At 32.9% G+C, this 21,589-nt stretch overlaps 1 protein-coding gene and 1 pseudogene across 1 annotated transcript; one reads left to right on the top strand and one right to left on the bottom strand.

Moving 5' to 3' along the window:
• Positions 1-9,906: 9,906 nt before the first annotated feature.
• On the top strand, positions 9,907-11,422 carry LOC113738654 (uncharacterized). The gene is made up of 3 exons (XM_027265895.2): positions 9,907-10,302; positions 10,408-10,556; positions 11,052-11,422. The coding sequence occupies exons 1-3, from the start codon at positions 9,981-9,983 to the stop codon at positions 11,160-11,162; spliced, it is 582 nt and encodes a 193-aa protein (XP_027121696.1). The 5' UTR covers positions 9,907-9,980; the 3' UTR covers positions 11,163-11,422.
• Positions 11,423-14,214: 2,792 nt separating this feature from the next.
• LOC113739506 (pentatricopeptide repeat-containing protein At3g62890-like) lies at positions 14,215-16,249 on the bottom strand (annotated as a pseudogene).
• Positions 16,250-21,589: the final 5,340 nt, after the last annotated feature.

Here is a 21,589-nt window from a genome sequence, read left to right on the forward strand (position 1 = left end):
CTAAAGGAAAACCAATAATAAATCTTGCCTTAGAGTAATGGATTCTGGAGATCACAGAAACAAAAGTGTTTGATATAATAGCATTTTAAATTGTGTTTATTACAATAACAATTTAACTTTTTATGTTGATTAGTTTTTTCCTTTTGTAATCTATTTCCTTTATGTTGATTAGTTTTTTCCTTTTGTAATCTATTTCTATTTAAATTCGTAGTTTAACTGATATAGGGTTCACAAATTAGAATAAATAATTAACTAAGAAAGGGGTGGGGGAGGGGCAAAATAAGTAAAACCTAGTTAAGCTCTTATTAAATTGAAAAAAAAAAAAACCAAAACTAGGCTGCCCCTCCTTGTGCCTTTCTACGTCCCGAGCAATGAAAATAAGGCCTCAGAGTGGGATTCAACACTGTTATGGAAAGTTTTCTTCACTTAACTAACTATAGCCCTAGTCGATTTATATAAGAACAACTAAAAAAACACACTAGAACAACCACGTATAAGATTGAAAAACTTTTCAATGCTTGAATCAAACTGGACTCACTAAGGTTTATTCGAATTTGGTTCGTTAACTAGTCAAAATAATATTTTGCATTCGATAAACTTTCAAATTCGACTTTTCGTCGTTCGAGCTCTAAGTTGAAGAAGCAAATAAGTTAAGATTGAATAAAATTTCAAACTGTCAAAATAATCAAACAAATTTGAACATAAAAATGTTCGATTTGTTTACACTCATTGACACCCCTACACACGTACAAATCGCACAAATACATGCAAAGTAGACACTAAAAAACATCGAGATCTGCAATCAAGGCACACACCGGGAAATTTATTACATTCTAGAAAGATGCTTCCAAAAGCTTCTAACAGAGTATCTACTCATGGTCATGACCTGGAGTTGACCACGTGATATCAACGTTGTAGACGACTAAAAACTTGAGTAAGAAGAGTATAATGACATGAACAACCTTTGAATTCATGATTTCAAAGAAGTTGGTCAATGGATTAAACACGATATATATATATATTCTGTGCTATATTATTACAGTGTAACACAGACGTTAGATGGTATTATGATTTGAGACATATCAGGTGTTACTATATAAGTGATATAATCCTTTAGCTTTGCAATGTATGTAATTATATGGTTAGTGCATTCTGCATTTTTCTCGGTTAAAATTTAACAACTTCTTCCGTGCATGAGCTAAAAAGTTTGAAACCTTTAGCTATATTTCTGAACAGACCAAAAAGGAGGAAAAAAAAAGTATTTAAAAAGGTCGGAACACTATAAGATTTTTCTTCTTTGGTCAATAATATCGTAATCTTTTATTTTAGATTAGGTTGACAGATTGTGTGACAAAAATTACATGAGAGATGGACCACCACGACTTGTCACTCGTCTTATATGAGGACAGAATCCTTCCAGATAAATGGATAATTGAGCCCAGCAGTCCATTGATTTTCTTGTTTCCATTTTTCCATTTCTATCGACCTGTACAAACCGTTTGTTTTCGAAGTCTAACCACCATCACCCCCACCCCCACTCTTGTTATGTGCATTGCTATAGTATCATCAATAATGGCTTGCATAAAGCAGTCCTAATAATGCTTTGTCAAACCAAAGTTCATTGTATAGGGCATACATTGCATAATCATTGTGTTTTTGTTTGATTCAGATAGAAACAAATGATGGTGTCACAAAATAATTTTTCCATTTTTGGGTGCCCCAAATATTTAATGGTAATTACCTTGATAATCTCTTGACATTCTCTGAATATGGAGACCTATTCTCATTCTATACGTATTGATAACGTTACTTGGAATATTAATTTACATTATACTTGAAAGGAAAAATGCAGTCAAGAACTTACATGGAAAGGGAAACTAGCTCTAATATTTAAAAGGGTTAAGCACAAAAACTCCCCCTAAGGTTTAATCGATTTTGCACTTTATCCCTTAACGTTATTTTGTTCTCACTTTACTCCCTAAACTGTTAGTCAGCTCCCAATATTAAAAAGAAATTAATACCCTTAAGGGTTAATTACGATAAATCCTCTCAAGGCATAGCACAATCCACACTTACTTTTCAATATTATTTCATCTTAATTTGTTTGTTTGTCTTCAAAACTATTAGTCAACTCCAATAATTTGTACCACTCAAGACAAATAATGTTTAAAAAAATCAATATCCCTAACATAATAATGAAAATTATATATATATATATATTAATGGATATAAATCCTGTTAAATTTTATCTCCAAAATTATATAGTTCTTAAGATAGAAGAAAATATCTTGCTCATCTCACATGATAAGGGGAAAAATAATTAATACAAAATTAAACTCTGAAAATATTATTATATTTTCAAAATTATATAGTTTTCAAAATTATATTTTCAAATATAGTATTATATTTCAAAACTATGAAAATATTATATCTCCAAAATTATTTAGTTTTTAAGATAGAGGAAAATATCTTGCTCATCTCTCATGATAAGGGGAAAAATAATTAATACAAAATTAAACTATGAAAATATTATTAAAGGTCTATAAGTTGGGTTTGTTTGGATTAAAGTTTATTTGAAAATTTTTTTAGAAAAATAGCACTATTTACAATTTGATGTTTGTGAGATAAAAAGGTGGACTAAGAAAAATTAAAAAGATGATTGGAAAACTTGCTTATAATGCAACAAATTTTTCTTTTTAGAAAAATTTAGCAATCCAAATATATTTTAATAACATCTAAGCATGATAAATTAAAAGAGCAATCTTGAAAATTTTGAAACCCAAACCAATTATATTTCTCTTTTTTTAGTATTATCAACAAAAAAAATTTATACTTCCATGTAAAGAGAATGTCTGGCTATAAAAGAAAAGCTTAGCCATATGCATATTCTCTGTCATATATTTGGATCATTTTTGGACTTTTAAAAGTATTTTCACATTTTAATTTTTTAATAATAATTTTTGTTTGTTTTATCCCATTATTAATTCAAATTAGCAAGATAATCTTCTCAATCCAAATATATATATATATATATATATATATATATATATATATATATATATAATTATGGAATGAAATTTAACTAGCACCATCTATATAATTTTTTTTAATTATTATGTTAGGGATATTAATTTTTTAGATATTATTTGTCCTCAGTGTTACCAAATATTGGAGGAGATAAAGCGCAAAATAAACTATATCTTGAGGAGATTTACCAAAATTAATTCTTAGTGGTATAAATATCTCTTTGACATTACCATTACACAAAGTTGAAGTTGACTAACGGTTTAGAAGATAAAGTCAGAAAAGGAAAAGGTAACGTTAGGGATAAAGTGCAAAATGACCATACCTTAGGGGTAATTTTTGTGATTAAATACACAAAATTGAGAGGAAGTCACAAGAGGAAGTCACAGGACTTAACCCCATATGGGATTTATCACAAAAAAAGTCAATTATTGCACAGCCAATTGTATCCCAAATATGATCAGTTCAATTCCGGTCTCAATTATTATATAAATAGAATATTTTTTTGAACTCTATTTGTCTGTAGCAAGATTTCTAGTACTAGAAAGAGCAAAGATCAGAAAAAACTTGAGCTATTAGGTTCTAGAATATTGGTCCCAAATAAAAAAGAGATAGAGACCATGCACTGTAGTTCGAGGAAGCATCCCTTTTTTTATTACCACCCCAGTTGTTGACAGCAAGGTATTCAGGAGGGCTGGAGATTGCGGGGATAGTTCTATTCCAACATCATTGTACGGTTCATTACATGGAAGAAAAGGAGAGAAAATAAAAGACATGGGGCGGAATATTTCTCTTATTTGGGAGTTTCTTGGTTCCAGACCAAGAGAATAATCAAGCAGCAATTAAAATCTTCTTCTCAAAATAAATTTAATTAAAACATAGAGAAGAATAGCCTTAATAATACATAAAGGGTACAAAAATTTAGTACCATTCAAAAATTATGCAATAGGATGAAATGCAGACTAGATAGTACTCTCTAAGAAACTCGTGCTACTTGGAAGTGCAGAGTCTATATTGTGGAAATATATGTTCAAGAACTGTGTGACAAAAGGCAAAATACGTGAAAAACCAATAACAAAATCAACATAAAGAATGTTGCATGTAAGAATTAAAAGTTGAAAGCATAAATTCATATTAAATGATTTAATTTATCTTCAAAAATTTTATCTATAGCTAACGTCCAAACTTGCTTGTGCTTGAAACTCCTCAGCTTTTTCTATTTTACTAAAAGAGTAGGCAAATATTTTTACGTAATTTTGATTTTGCTTATGGAAAATAATCCTTGAAAATCAGTGATTGTTTATGGTAATATCATAGATAAAGACTATTTACAAAAAAAAAAATACAAAAAGGGCAAAAAAAAAACAGTTTTAGTACTTTCAAACTGCTTTACGAAAAAGTATTTCTTTAATTATAGAACATTATAGGACATGCTCATCCAAACCTTTTTATGGTACATCCATGAACTCCTAAGTTGTAGTTGACATTGTATTCTTAACTATTTATGGCAGGAGAGAAATAATTATAGAAATGTCTTGGTTAAGGATGGGATTTAAGACGTGAGGAGAGGGAAAGAAGCAAATTTAATGGGTGCTTCTTATATTAGAATGTAATGGAGTTAATAGAGAAGTTAGTATGTAATGGGTGTCTAGCCCATCTCCTGACCAAAAAAATAAACCTTATAGGATGTAGTTATGCTAAATTTGTTATTGGATTAAATATCAAAAAGTAACTTGTGATTTGTTGAATGTTCAACTTAACTCTCTATGGTTCAAAAATCTACATCCTAACCCGTCGTGGTTTTAGCTGAATTAAAATTTGGACAGAAACCGTCTAAACTAATGGTTGCACACGAAATGTCAGAATTGCCCTTTATAAGTAATGGGATTGAATACCAAAAAACCCCCTGTGATTTGTCGAATATTCACCTTAACTCCTTATGATTCAAAAATCTACATTCTAACCTCTCATGGATTTAACTAAATTGAATTTATTGAATTAGCCTTCTCTTAATCCATTCAAACATTCTACCATAGCTATTTCTATTGCTAGAAGAATGTAGTTGTTAAATGACTCATTGAAATTATTTATAATAAGGGGTCGGAGTGTAGGTTTTTGAACCATAAAGAGTTAAGAACATGGTTGTTAAAGGACTTATTGAAATTGTATACTAAGAGGGGCTAGAATGTAGGTTTTTGAAGTTGTTAAAGGATTTATTAAAATTATTTACCATGAAAGACTAGAATGTAGGTTTTTGAACCGTAGAGAGTTAAGAATGTAGTTGTTAAAAGACTTGTTGAAATTGTTTGCTATGAGGGGCTAAAATGTAGGTTTCTGAATCATAGGAAGTTAAGTTGAACGTTCATCAAACTACAAGGGGCTTTTTGAAATTTAATCCTATCATTTATAAAGGACAATTCTGACATTTCACATGCAACTGTTAGTTTAGACGGTTCCTGTCTAAGTTTCAATTTAATTAAAATCATGAGATACTAGAATGTAGGTTTCTGAACGATGGGGAGTTAAGTTGATCATTCGGTAAACTAGAATGGATTTTTTAGTATTTAACCCAATATTATTTAATAGATCTAGATCTATGTCTAGACTATATCAATCTAAATCTTATCTAGATCCACAATTTTCTTACACAGTAAATAATATCATTTATTTTGAAATGTACTTTGAACCGATTATAGTAACTAGTAAATCTATCAATTCTAACAAATATAATATTGGACCTTTTAATGGGATGTCACGTGAATTGAACAAAATTAACCAAAATTATAACTATTTTATATCAGATGACAAATCCAAAAACTAATAATTTTGAAATAATTAATCCTAACTTATCCGACCTCATTCCGTTCATGAACATCTAATGTTTATCATCGAATTAATGTATTCGTTCCAATATAGCTTGTTCTTTCCTCCAAAACTTGAATTGCGTAATCAAAAAAGAAAAATTTTCAAATCCTTTGTTTCCAAAAAATAGTTTTTATATTGTCTTTTTTTTTTCCGCATTCAAACATCTAATCTTCATCTTACAAATTGTCCCACAATTAGATAATTTTTTACCTTATATAGAGCAGGCACAAGGCATTGATAAACCCAAAAAAAAAAAAAGAAGAAGAAGAAGAAGAAAAAGAATTAAAATATTCTTCTTTATTTTTTTTATTTGTTCCATGTTTAGGAAACAAACAGGATACAACTCAGAACTCAAAACTCTTCAAAACACAAAAAGAAAAAAGAAAATCGTAAACAACATCATTTTCCAGTGCACTGCTGCACAAACTATTCCTGAATACGACTCATCTATGTGTTTCTATGACTAAAATTCAAAAAAAAAAAATAAATAAAGCTGTCAAAGACAAAAAAAAAACAACTGTGTCCATTTTATTTTGTTGCTTTTTAGCCTGAGGAAGCAAAAAAAAAAAGTGTGCTGCTCCTTTTAAAATTGTCCCAATGCCACAAAGGTGAATGAGTGCCCTAGCTTTCACACGCGACAGCCACTTATTGCGCTTTGTTTTCGTGTATGTTTTGTGCGTTGCATGCTTCGCTTTGCTTTGGGTGCGTGTGTCTTTGTTTTGGGACCCTTTGAATAACCCTAAATCTATCATTCCATGTCATCTTTCCACAGAATTTCACGCCCCGTGAGGCGTGGGGGTATTAACTGTCCTGCCACAATAGTGAAATTATTTCGTGTCTCGTTTAGGTTTTTTTTGTGTTGTGTTCCTGTGTCATGTCAAGAATTGCCACATCATACAAATTAAAGTTAAAATTAATCTTTTTACACGGATTATCAACATATTTCTAGTTTAAGTTTGAATTTTTTTTTTTATTTTTTGACATGTAGCATATGAAGTTATGAATGATAAAAAAAAATTTAGTAGATTTTTTTTTTAAGTAAGAACTAGATTCGTGACTTCATAAATATTTTAAATGTGTGTATACTTATTTCTCACAGCCAAAGTTGGGTATTAGAGATATTAGTTAGGTAACTATGAATTGTTGCTAGTTCAATTTTCAAGTTCTTTTCTGCGTCCTTTCTCATTAGAATCTTTGTATAACTTGACATGGTGAATTTTAATGTACAAGATAAATTTTTTAATGTACAAAATAATTTCTTAGAGGGAAAAAGCAAAACTGGTTTTAGGGGAAGAGGGTTAGATGATGGATGACAAATCTTCCAATTTGATTACCACAATTTATTTATTCATTTCAAAAAATTATAAATAAAAAAAAACTCACACAAAGTTGGAAACTTAGGCAATCACTTTTGGTTAAAGCTACATCTAGTCTTCAACTAGGAGGGCTAAGAAATGTATGTTTGATTCCACCACTAATACCAAACCAAGATTTTGATTTGTGTTGTTTCCATCACTAAAAGCGATTGTTGATTTTACAAAATGGGTAACCAAGACAATTACTTTTTGATTTTAGTTGTGGTAATTAGTATTTATGCCATAGTTAGTATTTAGATATAAACACCTTCAGACAAAAAAACTATAGGACATGATGTTATGTACTATTGAGAAACTCTTTGTTTTAGTTTTTTTTGGGGGGGGGGGGGGTTTGGTAAGGCATGACAAATGTCTGTTTCATGGTCCCTTTTGAGTGGAGAATGGTGTCCTACACTCAATTTGAAAGGCAAGCAATTGAAATGCAAATCACATGATGAACGGAAATGAAGAAAAAGCATTAGCTCATGCAATGCGTTACCTAAAGAAGCAGATGAGTTTCACTGCAAAATTGACCAAGAAATTAGAAAAATAAAAGCACAAAGTGGATTGGAATTAGAAGCTACATCAGAATAAAAGCTAGGCATTGGGAGCTGATATTCACTAGAAAGTTGTAGTGATTTCTTGTTCACTTGCCACCAATGTTTATAGGATTTCTGCTTGACTTTCAACACATAAAAATGGATTACAATCTATTTGGAGTGCAAATTTTTTTTTTTTTTTTTGGGGAAAGTTTGTGTCTGACATGTTTCCAATCATTTCTTTTCTCTTTTCACCTTTTTTTTTTATTGTGATTAAAGATTAACAATCACAGTAAATTGATGCATATATTATTTTCTTAGATAGATATTCTTATATTTAGTGACACTGTATACATCAACTCTTTGGGTTGCAAAGTAAAAAAAAAAAAAAAAGGGTTAGATATTAAGGCACTAATAATAATATAAAAAATTGAACTAAGTTCTTGACTTTCCTCTTTTCTCTCGTAAAATTTAAAATCTCCATTCATCGGGATCAAAAGAAAAGGCATATTATGTTAAAAAAATATATCTTTATTACTTTCTAAGGGTGATTTTCAACCATCTTCTTATCTTTTCATTTACTTCTTTATCTAATTAAAGATTAACAATCCAAATCAATTGAATCAAAAAAAATCCTAAAAATTTGATCTATACTATATATGTTATTTCCCTAGATGTACACGTCATAGGCTGCAATCAAACCTGACCGTTAAATATGAAGCTAGAGAACCAACACGTAAGAAAACATTAACCAATTTAATTAGTCCGTTGATAGTTAGTGGCCTAGGAACAATAAAGTTTCCAAAGTCCAAAAAAAACTATTCACATTGTTAAGAATGATGTATTACGTAGGCATGTAATGTCCAGTTCTATGCGGAGAATTATGACATACATATTCCCAAGAAACAATTGCACAACAGCTGGAGAATTAAAGTTTGTAACGTATCATCAGAAGAAGAAAGGCAAAAAAAATCTCACAAAGATATACACAAAAAAAAAAACCGGGAGAAGCCCTACTCCGGTGACTGAAATTGAGGCCGTAGAATTTAGAGGTTTTGAATTCAGATTCTCCTTTCTTCTTTCTGCTTTTTAAATTCTACCCTTTTCCTATATGATCACTTGATTAATATTTTTACCAACTAATTTAGATTTTGAGGACACTTTGATGTTTAATTTTACCATTTGAATCATTGCGATTATAATATATGATTTACAAGAGTCTCATTTAATAAATAATTGTGTCAAAATAATGTCAACAACATCTTCATAAAGGTCACATACGAACAGATAAAGAAACAAAAAAAAAAAAAAAGGCAAAGGAAAAGATCTGCTACAGTGGTAATAGCAAAAGGTGAAAAAAAGAAAAATCTGCTGTGCTCCGACATTCTCTGTCAACTGAAACCAAAACCACTCACTGCCCTCACCCCATCACTTTCAGAAATTATCCCTGTAAAAGTAAACCCCACATACCATGTTGTTTCATTCTGTTACATGACAATTTCCACAGTCCTGTTTCACTGAGCAACCCCAAACACACAGAGAGAGAAAACACCACCCCCCCCCCCCCCTTCTCTCCAAAAAAAAAAACTTTATCTTTGTCACTTGGGAATCCTAAATAAGCATAACTACTTTGTAGTGTAACAGACCTTGTGAATACTTTTCAGATTTATTTTGTCAGTAGAGAGGATAAACAACTCACCAATACTGTACAAGGTCCAATGTTGCTTTTTTTTTTTCTCCCTTTTTTTACTTTATCCTTTTAATTGAATCCTCAAACCACCTATGAACATGGAGTAAATTTTTTGTACCAATACAAATTGAGTCAAGATTTCTTGAGACAATAAGTTTCGATCTCTTTATACATTTAGTACTCTCTCCATCCCATATTATTATTAGAAAGTTAAACACCTCATCTTTAAAATTTACATAGACATACAAGTTTTATTCTGATATGAATTTACTAAAACTCTCTACACATAGGGGCAAGAATCAGTAAATGAAACTTTTAGGATTCTTTAAGACTTATTCCTCTTGGAGGCTTACTTTTTCTTTTTCTTTTTTTCTAATTCCTTTTCTGGAGTAGGTCAGAGTTGGTTCTAGACCTATAAAAGGTGGTGCAGTAATATGCTTTCTTCCCTCTTTGTTCATTCTTTTGGTTCTAGACTTCTAGTTATACTTTGCAAAGAGAAACAGAGAGATGGGGAATTGCCAGGCCATTGATAATGCTTCTCTACTGATACAACACCCAAATGGTAGAGTTGACAAGCTGTATTTGCCTGTCACTGCCAGTGAAATCATGAAGATGAATCCTGGCCATTATGTTGCTCTCCTTCTCACCACAACCATCTGCCCAGCAACTTCTTCCACCACCACCACCGACAACACCAAAGCCACTAAACATAGCAGCAATACAGGCTTCAAAAGCAACAGTCCTCCTGTTCGAATTACACGAATTAAGCTTCTTAGGCCAACTGATTCATTAGTTCTTGGCCATGTTTATAGACTGATAACTACTCAAGGTTGGTTTTCTGTCTTCTTGTTTCCATATTAACAGAAGAATTCTTCTTTAAAGTCCTGTTCAGGGTGTTTATGGAGGCTTTTCTGACATGGTTTTTGGATTATAGAGGTTATGAAAGGCTTGTGGGCAAAGAAGTATGCAAAAATGAGGAAGCAGCAGTCAGAGTCATCAGAGAAGAAAGTGAACTTGACAGCAAAAGAAATTTCAGATTTTGAGGCAGCAGTTAGAAAATATGAGATGGAAAGATCCAGCCAGGTAAATTTCTTGATACTTTTAGGACTTCTTGAATTTCCAAAGCAAAGGTTTTCAATTCAATTTCTCATCAGCAATATGTAAGGTAGAGCTAATTTTAATCCACTTAAAACCACTTTTCTATGGGTCTTGAAATTTGAAAGAGGCACCTAAAACAAATTTCTTCCCTGGAAACCTCTTCCATGTGGTCTCTTTTTTCCCCCAACCTATTTTTCCGAAGTAGATAGAATAGTAACCACTAACAAGGTTGCTTCAACAATCACTGCTTTCTGAACCTTTCACAATTTATGTTAGTATCAACAAAATACACGTGCATAATTAGGATCATGGGATGATGAAAAAAATGTTTTTTTCTTGTATTTATTTGTTACCTTCTCAGAATTTACTCCATTTTGTGGAACTAAAATTAAGAAACCATAGACTTGAAACTCATATTTTCAAGATTGATTCTTTCTATGGGTTCAGTTCTTTCCACTAATTCCCAAAATATTATTCCAGACAAAGCACGAAAGGCACAGGACAAAGACATCTCAATCAGCAAGCACTATTGCTGCCAAGTCAAGAGCATGGCAACCCTCATTACAGAGCATCTCTGAGGCTGCAAGCTAATTTTGTCTCTTCTTAAGTTAGCCTAGGATGTCGTCCCTAGGGGTTTTTGTGAAGACTATGACCAGCCAAAGCAAATAGACTATAATTTCTGAGAGGAGCTGGTGCCAAAAAGCTCCAAAAGGATAAAACAATTGTTGAAAAAGATGTATAGTACCAGAGAAAGCAGCTCATTATTGTAAGGAATTAATTGATCAGCTGGTTTCTTAATAGAACAGGGCTTTGGTTTCAAGCATAAAGATAGCTTTTCTTTGTTCTTGTTATACACTTCTCAATATTCCTAGCAAATCATTGTCCATCATAGATCAATATTGAGGAAAGAGCAGACTAGGAACTCTAAAAACTGCTTAATGCGCTAGAGTAAGAAGACTGTTTGCCAAGAAGGAAAATTAAGTACAGAAATTTGTTGGAATGATATTTTAACATAGTAATGAAAGGTGTTTAATTCTCCATGTTTTCAAAACCTCGCTTCAAAATAGTTAACCAACATAAGTAAAATAGATGCATCATGTTAAAAGCTAAGAGTAAGAACCAAGCCAGTATTCGAAATTGAGGGAGGTGTTCTTACTATTAGATCTCAACATACTATATTCTTAGTCCATGTTGTACTAATTGTCAGTTTTCCAGCTTTCCTTAAAAAAAATTCAAGAAAGAGAGAAACCGTACACTCTTTTCCGGACAATGGGCAAATAGTGAACAACTTGAAAGTTGTGTCACAATATTTCTAAATTGACTCCATTTACTAATACAACTACACTAAGTCTGAAAACACCCAATAGAATATAACAGAACCAGAGTATACGCAGACATAGAATGAATAAACAAATATTCAGATACCCTTTTAAAGTACAATTAGTATAGAAAGATAAGAAGAAGGCATTTTGTTCATTAATTAAATAGATATGGCCATCCATGGAATTATGGAGAGCAACAAATTAATCATAAAAGAAGAATCTGTGCAAGGAAGACACCATCATGGCCAAAGAATTCCTCAAGATTCAAATATACTCAAACTGTAACTACAAAATTCATAATTCAGGCCAGGGAAATCTATGGGCTACATCATTAGTTTACAGGCTAACTTAGGTAAAACTTTAGATGAAAGGATCATAGGACAACTTTGACTTAGTCAAAAAAATCTTCCCAAAGTGCCTAGAAATTAGAAAATGGCCGCATGTAAAACCAAGATAAACTTAAGCCACAGGTTTACAAAATGAAATGTGTACTAGTCCCACTAAGTTGTATAGTGGATACTCAACATTGTAATTCTTTCCTAGGTGCCAATAAACGATGGAAAAGGATACTTGGCAGCTGAGTCACATAAGAATTTCATGATAGAAAACAATCAATGGGACAACTGAGCAAGGGTTATAATATACCTAGAGTCATCATTCATTGTACATTTTTGACTTTGAGCAATCATAGCAGCCATCTTTGTTGCACTGGAAGAAGAGGAATCATATTTTCTGCCCACGATGCCACAGGATTGTTCTCTTCCTTTTAGAGCCATAGTGTACCGAGATTCAGTAGTAAAGCAGATAGTAACTTTTCCTTTTCCATTCTTCCTCTCTTAGACAGCAAGGTTGAGAATAAAAACAGAGAAATCTTCATGATGAAGCTGCCAAGCATGTGATTAAAATCTAAGACTTTAGAATGGTATATAGAGTACAGCTAAAATTAGAATCTTTTGGGGAAAACTTAGACCAATACTTCATCAAGACCAAGGCTAAATTCATGCCCCAATTAGCTTGGTCAACAATTATAAATGTGGAAAAAGAAAATTATAAAAAAAGAATTAAGCCAATTTTATATTTGGTCCATTAAGCAGTTTATGCTATTATACACCATATGGCTGCTAGATGTAGTTATGGAAATAATTTTTTAAGTAGGAAAGTTCTTATAGGTGGGAAGAAACATTGGCATAACTGAATCATCAGACAGGGTTTCCTAAACCTAAAAGAATGAAGAAATTAAAAGTCACAAGGAAAAAAACAAAAGAATAAAGAGTTTATTCTTTAATAAGTGGTATATACAATCCATAGTAAACATTCCTAAGACTATTGGGCATTTACATGAACTAAGTTAAAAGGAAACAAGTTTTATGATGAAATTAGACAGAGGTTTAAGCTGAAACAAGTATTTCTGAAAAAGTCCAAAAACAACAAGTCCCAGAAGCCAATTGGTGAGTTTACAAACTGCAAAAATCAGCAACAGCCAAATTAGTGTTTCTACAAGAGCTATGCATTGTGTTCTATTCTGTGCAGTTAGTGGACCATACAATCTGAAAATTTAACTAGAAAACCATAACCATATACTGAAGTGGTATTCAAATGAATAAATTAGATTTCAAGCAGTCAGCACATAGTTTACTTTAGAGACATTAGGCTGCGCACAGTTCTTTGGGCTGCAAGCCCAACAGTATGCATATCTCAGCAACAACAGCAAAGCAGATGTATGCTAATTCTTTAACCATATTTCTTAATTTGTAGGAAAAAACAGATCTTTACATTTATGCATTTCTCATGAAACAAGACAAAAATAAAGATGTGCTCTGGATGATGTCAATGCTCCGGATGGTGTCAACTAATAGGGAAATTATTAGACAGGCATTTCACCACATATATATGTTGAAAAGATCTTAACTAGTAAAAAAAAATCATAAATGATCTGCCCTTTATATCTACAGAAATAAGAATTAGCTTCAGCTAAAGTTTCTCCCCGAAAGCAATATAAGTATAGCATTTACAAGAACTACGGACATGAAATAAATGTCACAGACATCAAACTCAGTAGCTAATATTTCAACTGCAAAGCTTAACAAGACTGAGCAACGAATCTAAATTCAGATTTTTTTCCTGTATAGTTGTTGAAATTGAATGGCAGACAGAAAAGAACACAAAATGAATAAAGCAGATCTGTTACTCTCTTTAAACAGTATCCTCTTGTTGGATGTTTTTAAAGTGAGGATGAAGCTTAGGCCTCAGCCTATAGGCAGCTATATAACTTCTGCGGGTTGCTGAGTTAACCTCTTAATTCTCTTATAAAGCTAAGTGGATTTTCATGGTTGAACAATAAAGTCCAAACCACCTCAGAGATTTAAGAATAATTGCAACAGGTGGATGATCCCAACCAACCAAAGCTTTGTTTGGGTATTATCTCTAACGGTAAAGGTTAAACAAAATGACAACTACCAGTAGTCCTTGCAAGAACAGATTCCTTCTCTGAAATGGTGGAAACGAGATCGATCTCTTACAATAATCTCTCTCCCATAAGCTTTGGAGATGGCCTTCAGAGCAGAATGACAATCCTCACAAGTTCTTAAATTCTTTACTATACGAATACTAGTTCCAGGCACAGTTGTCATCAATCCAAAAGCAATAGCTAGCTTCTCACTGTGCCAAGCCACTGCTTGCACTTTCTCTTCCTCGCTTAAATCAAATGAAACCTGAGTGGTATTAGCAACATACCCGACAAGGCTAGCTCTTTCTAGAATCTCATGCAACTTCTCCCGAATCTCTGCAATTTGTATGTGCAACTTATCAGCAACTCGAAACTCATGTACAACACCATTCACCTCAATCCAACTATGCCCAATGTCCAATTGATTCTCTCTATGTCCAATTAACTTCCTTATTTGAGTAACTCTTTCCCATCTACCTAGAGAAGCATACAAGTTAGAAAGTAGCACCTCACCTCTGCTTTGACCATAAGTGTCGTGTTCCTTGATATGATTTATTATGAGTTCTCCAAGATCTACATCACGATGAACTCTACAAGCACTAAGCAATGCCCTCCATATGACAATATCAGGGTTCACATGCATACTTTTGGCAACACGAAAAGCATTCTCCAAGTAGCCAGCACGCCCAAGCAAATCAATGTAACAGCCATAATGCTCAATTTTGGGTTCAATCCCGAAATTGCTTTCCATGTTAGCAAAAACTGAAGAGCCCTCGTCAACTAAACCAGAATGGCTACATCCATTCAGGACCCCCAAAATAGTGACTTAATTTGGTTTAACATTTTTAGTTAACATTTTATTAAATACACGTAAAGCATCCCTACCAAGTCCATGAATGGATAACCCTGTTATCAAACTCGTAAAGTTGTGCACATCAGGTACAGAAATCTCATCAAATACTCTTATTGAAAGGTCAATCCTGCCACACTTTGCATACATGTCAATCAGAGCAGTACTAATATTTGAACCAACAAAAATATTTTTCTTATCTATATAAGCATGAATCCATTTGCCTTGATCCAAAGCCCCAAGATGAGCACAAGCAGAGAGAGCACAGACTAGAACAGCCTCATTAGGCTTGACCTTGCATTCATCATCACACAGCATTTCACGGAAGTACTTGAGGGCTTCAAGATATCTTCTACATCCAACAAAACCTGAAATTAAAACAGCCCAAGACACATCATTACGCACCGGCATTTCAAGAAAGGCCTGAGATGCTTTGGTCATCTCCCCATTCTTTGCATATCCGCAAACCAAACTAGTCCATGAGAACACATCTCTCTGTGACATTTCATCAAAAACTTTACAGGCGTCACTCATTTTCCCAAAAACAGCATACAAGTTGACCACAGAATTTCCCACGTACAAATCCGATATATACCCATTTTTCATAATCATCCCATGAACAATTTCACCATACACAATCGACATCTGGTGAGAACAAGAAGTGATCACAAAATTGAATGTATACTTATCAGGAAAAACCTGAAAAGGAGAGTGCTCAAAAGTGATCATTTGGTTAAAAAGATTGAACGGTTCTGTCGAATTTTGAAGTTTTGAGTATGCCCTGATCATCAGATTCCATAACAGAGTTGGTGGTGAAGGCAAAGGGTAATGGTTGAATAAGGCTCTAGCACCATCCAGATTGTTAATGTTGAGATAACAGTGAATCAGAGAGTCAACCAAAGCAGCCTTTCCTGAGAGTGAATTGGTAATTATTTTAGCATGAATTTGACTGAGTTGAGAGAGTGGTGGGCGTCTCTTTAGGAGACAAGAGAGTGATTTAGCGGTCACATAGTATTGCATTGGTTGGTTTGAATATATGGCGGGAAGTCGGTTGATGAAAAAGAACGGTTAAGTATTAGTAGTATTGGTTTTAGGAGTTTGGGATAATGCTATTCTTTGCCCATAAAAGGGATCAATCCTAGTACTGCAAGCAAGTCGAACCGAGTCGAGTTTTGAGTTAATCGAGTCGAGTCGAGACTAAATTTTACCGAGTTTGAGCTCGACGAGTCGGCAATTTTCGAGTTCGAGCTCGACTCGAATCAAGTCGAGCCGAGCTCGAGCTCGAAAAAAAATAAAAAATAAATATTTTATTTTAAAAAAAATAAATAAAATAATATTTTTTTTGAATAAATAATAAAATATTAAGGATATATACGTAATTTTACTATAAAAATAAAAAATAAAAAATATATATATATAATATACGTAATTTTATTATTAAATAAAAATAAAAATAAAAAATATATATATATATACTCAAACTTGCGAGCCGGCTCGCGAGCTAACGAGGTTAATATTCTTAACTCGAGCTCGATTAATATCGAGCGGCTCGATTCGTTTGCAGCCCTAATCCTTACTATACAAATATGTACGCAACATTATGATTTGAATTTAAACACTAAACTTTGTATATTATGATTTGAATTTAAACACTAAACTTTGTATATATAGCTTGCATCTAAACCCCATAAATATATATACTAAAGTGTATAAAAGATTTATCCAAAAAAAAGTAAAGTTAGAAATCGAAACAAATTAAAAAATAGTCCACTTCTTTGATTTTAGAGATTCCTTTGCTTGTACCTATCAATGACAAATGTGATAATTTTCAGTGGCTTTGTGTAGATGGACTCATTTTGTTATTTGGTGCTTATGCTCTTGGGTGATAGCTATGCTTCATGATCCATCAACCATTGATAAATATTGAAGCAAGGAACATTTATCATTGAAAAGTGTAACACTAAAAACGTGACAGGATGTATACACAATCCTATAAGGTACATTTACAAATTATGTAGGAATTGTAAAGTTCTCATTTAACACAACAGGCTCAATGTGACAGTCCCATCTTCCCCAAAGGCGAACCAAAGGGTTTGGCGGACCGCCTGTCCACCTCTCGTCAGGACTCGTTCATTCTTTTTAAACAAAATAAGATATAACCTCACGGAAGTGAAATAACAATTCCCAAACTCGAAACGTATACTTACATTTATTTCTATCTCAACCAGTAATACAGTCCCAAATATAACAAAAGTGCTTTGTGCCCAATACATTCAACCCTATTCAAGCGCTAGCGCGAGTACAATCGCAAAAATTTTCACAAACTAGACTATGCTAGTTTATACAAGTCTCACATCCTCGTTCGCACCTCCTGTAAGGAAAACAAAACTAACGGAATGAGGTAAAAACCCAGTGAGGTTCCAAACACATAATCAAACAATTAAGTCCAAGACATTTAAGCATTGAATAACAAATAATCCAGAAAACATTTATAATATAAAAGTAATGATAACACATTCATTAAAAGGATACATTCTCACGTGGAGCTATTCGTTCATTCATTCACCGATCATTATCCTTATTCCTCCAACATTAGAAAACATTTTTCATTTGAAAACTTCTCCAATGTTCTGCATTCATTCATTAATTTCATTCCCCGCTACTAGCCATTTCATTGGCCAGTCTCTACCAGACTTCATGGTCATACTCGAGTATACCAAACATTAACCCAGAGTCACCAATCGCCTGACCGAGTCCGCTTCTAGCTCGAGTCGACCGGCAACAAAGGGCAAAGGCCCAATTCAGCCAAAAGGCTTACATTCATGCACAAGTAGTATTTAAACATTTAATCATTATAAATTTCACATTCCTTTAGGTCGAGTGCGATAAAGTGCACACTTGCCTAACAAAATTCATTTTTAAAAATTAATGAAAACATTTAACATTTAATCAAACATTCACAAATAGTCACATAGTTACAACAATCCACATAGTCATTGGAAACATAACGTACAAAGAACACTCACCTATTTAAGCAAAAATAACGTCCAAAGTTTCCTTCCGGATAACACCCTTAATCACCAAGGAACCCTAAGAGTAACCAAGAGAACACATTACGATTCTACCATCAAAATTTTAGGTGAAACAAAGAAAATTCGAATACCTACTAGTACAATGTATAAATATGATTTTTGGAGTGAAAAGAGTACATTTAGACCAAAGAATATGAGTAACTAAGAGTTTCCCAAACCAAACATAAAACTAAACTCAAAAGGTTTTAGAAAATTCCATCGAAAACAAATGAATCGGATGCCACGTCCTGGCCGGATTCAAGGCAGTGAGCATTCCAATTTTTTTTCATCTTCCCCTATCAATCCGGCCAAGATACGGCCGAATATACGGCCGGATATGCTGAAGAAACATTTTCTTGTTTTCGCAAAGCTTTTGTTTGGCTCAAAACTAACACTCATGCAAGGAGATAATGTGTAACAAATGTCTTGGTTAAAATCATATGCAAGAGGAAGACAAATACCTTAAATTCACACCTAAAACCTCGCTTGTTAAAATAGATTTTTCATGGCCGGGAAACCTATACAACTCCTTTTTGTTTTGGAAGGAAAATGAGCAAATATTTGAAGTTCAAAACTTAACTTGTGTGACCAAACATCATGTTTAAAATGGTCATCACGTTCACCATGTGAAAATGTATAAGTTTAAGTAAAATTTAGCTCATATAACACCCTTAGAGTGGACCTAAGTAGTTCTAAGCAAAATAAGTCCAACACACCACAAAATCACCTTTCCAAATCTCACTTTTACTCACTCCAATTACAAGAAAATAAACGGACAGCATTTCCCCTTAATTTCTTCACTTTCCATCCTACAATCAAACACCAAATCTCATAACAATCAACCACAATTGCACATACACATCATAAGCTATCAAACACCCTTAAAATAAACCAATTGGTAACCTTAAAACTAACCCTAATCGTGCTCAAATTAGGAACCCTAAAACTGAAATTGAAGCACATAAGCAGGAAATTCCTTTAGGCAAATTAAACTAACACCAAAACACTAAATTTTTCACATAACAAAACTAGTAAATCATGGCCAACCATTAGTCATCACTTGAAGGCAGAAATTTATTATAAAAACTGAAAATTTCTCAATCACAATATTTCTAATAAAACTACATCTTTAACAACTCTAAACTACTAATTTACACATACATGATGGAAAAGAAAATTTCCAGACAAAATCACCTTATAACCTCAAGAAAGATGATAGCTTTGCCTTTCCTCCTCCAAAATAACTCCACCAAAGTCTTTAAACTTCCTTAGTGAACACTTGTATGGAGTAGTTTCCAATTTGGTTGGCTAGAACTCAAGATTCATGCAAGTTTGGGAGCTAGAAATTGAAGTGGTCTCTCTTGTTTCTCTCCTCAAAGTGGCCGGCCAAGACAAAGAAAAAATGGAAAGAAATTGGTCAAAATTTGGTTTTGATAAAGGTGAGAAAGACTTGGTCAAATCCAACATCCAACTGGGTCGCGACATTTGGCACCTTGATTGTTTTAAGTTTATCTTTCTTCTCCTAATGGTTAATCTATCTAGCTAACTTCTAATCATCTCCTAGCACCTTATAAAATAATATCCCTTTACACAAAAATCACTTAGTCATCAAAATTTTATCGCACTTATCGCACTAGTGGGTCCCACGTCTAGAATGCACTTCAAATTTAACGTATACTAAATTATACCAGAAAAATGATTTAAAACTATACTTACTTATAAAAATGTATAGAAAATTTAATATTTTAAAGGAGAGTATAAAATGTAGGCAAAGAGATAATATAATGCCTAAAAAAAATGTGAAAATTTTCGGGTTCTCACACTTAAGGCAATTTACCCTTTCTTTTAACAATCATACTTCATTCTGTTCGAAAGGAATATACTGCTCCTAGCATTGACACAAGCTTCATCTTCGGCATTGTCACAAATGCGCAGTGGCACATAGATGCAGTAATATTCACCAGTTTGTTCTTTAGAATCAGTCCAAGTATTATGTCCTAACTCGTAAGTAGTTGAAATTACTTATGAAATAAATTTTTTGCCAACTTTTTTTTTGAAGTTTTTTGATCTTATGTCATGAGCCCTTTTAAAATTTCTGAATTACATATATTCTTTTTTGAGTTCAAGAGAAACTCTAAAATCTAGACCTTATAATAGAGGGATACGATGTGTTAAAAGTTGTCCCTATTAGTTGAGTTGGATTTTGGAACTGATTTAGTTTTTGAATTCTAGCTGTTATTGTAATTATGGATAATTCAAGTATCTAAATTCCTGCATTAGAGCAAAGAACTATATAAGTTTAGTTAAGAACTATCTATGAACTATATAAGTTGGTTAATTAAGCATGTGCAAGCTCTACATCAACTAAAATCTTGGAATGTCCGTTGATTTCCTCGTATCCAAATGACGCCTAAAGTGAATTAGGGACTGTTTGGTAAAGGAGTTTTTTGCTAAGTTTTTTAACAATAACCTCAAAAAACTTCTCAAAAATTTTAAAATACACACTTTAAAATACCTAAAAACACAAAAAAAAAACACATCCGATCCTCAGCCCTTTTACCAGGTCTCACCTTAAAAATTTGACACCTGTAACAACTCAAAAAATTTCTCAAAAATTTTAAAATACACACTTTAAAATACCTAAAAACACAAAAAAAAAAAATTCCTATCCTTAGCCCTCTTAAGGAGCCCCTTACCGGCTCTCACCCTAAAAATTTGACACCTATAACAACTCACATGATTTCATTAACCCAACACATGATTTCATTAATCCAATCCTATCTTGAAACCTATTTGGCCATTCCCTCCTGTTGAATAGTATAAAACCCAGTCAATGCATCAATGATCCAACTGATGAGAAATCACATCAAACAAAAATGTATAAATTTTAAATTCATAATCAGAATTATTCTCAACCCTTTTAGCATTTGATTTTTTCCGTCACTTTTTACAACCTTTTTTTTTAAAATTTGTATATTTGTGATTGATTTGGAATTCCAAAAAACCACTCTCAAACAACTGTGATTTACTTGACTTGGAATTCTAAAAAATCCCTACTCGTATTATGAAAAAAAAAAATTGTTTGCAGATGTCAAATTTGTTATAAATGTTAAATTTTTAGGATGAGACCCGATAAGGAGACTTCTTGAGGAGATTGATGATCATATGCGAAAAACTACCTTCATTCCTTTCTTCTTTCTCCTCCACCTCAACCCACCACCATCTCTGGCATCGCCGCCACTTCCCCGGGTAATGGCGCCTATTCCTTTTTCTTTTTTTCTTTTCTTCTTTTCTTTTCCTTTCCCCTTTCCTTCTCCCCCTCCCCTTTT

The sequence above is a fragment of the Coffea arabica genome, chromosome 4c (assembly GCF_036785885.1).
Source record: "Coffea arabica cultivar ET-39 chromosome 4c, Coffea Arabica ET-39 HiFi, whole genome shotgun sequence".
In the NCBI taxonomy this organism is placed as follows: Eukaryota; Viridiplantae; Streptophyta; class Magnoliopsida; order Gentianales; family Rubiaceae; genus Coffea; species Coffea arabica.

What these genes read in the sequence shown, in the direction of transcription:
- LOC113738654 (XM_027265895.2), top strand. Translation starts at nt 9,981, where the DNA reads ATGGGGAATTGCCAGGCCATTGATAATGCTTCTCTACTGATACAACAC. An exon ending in TAGACTGATAACTACTCAAG is followed by an intron (nt 10,303 to 10,407) that starts GTTGGTTTTCTG and finishes TTTGGATTATAG; the next exon opens with AGGTTATGAAAGGCTTGTGG. An exon ending in AGATGGAAAGATCCAGCCAG is followed by an intron (nt 10,557 to 11,051) that starts GTAAATTTCTTG and finishes ATATTATTCCAG; the next exon opens with ACAAAGCACGAAAGGCACAG.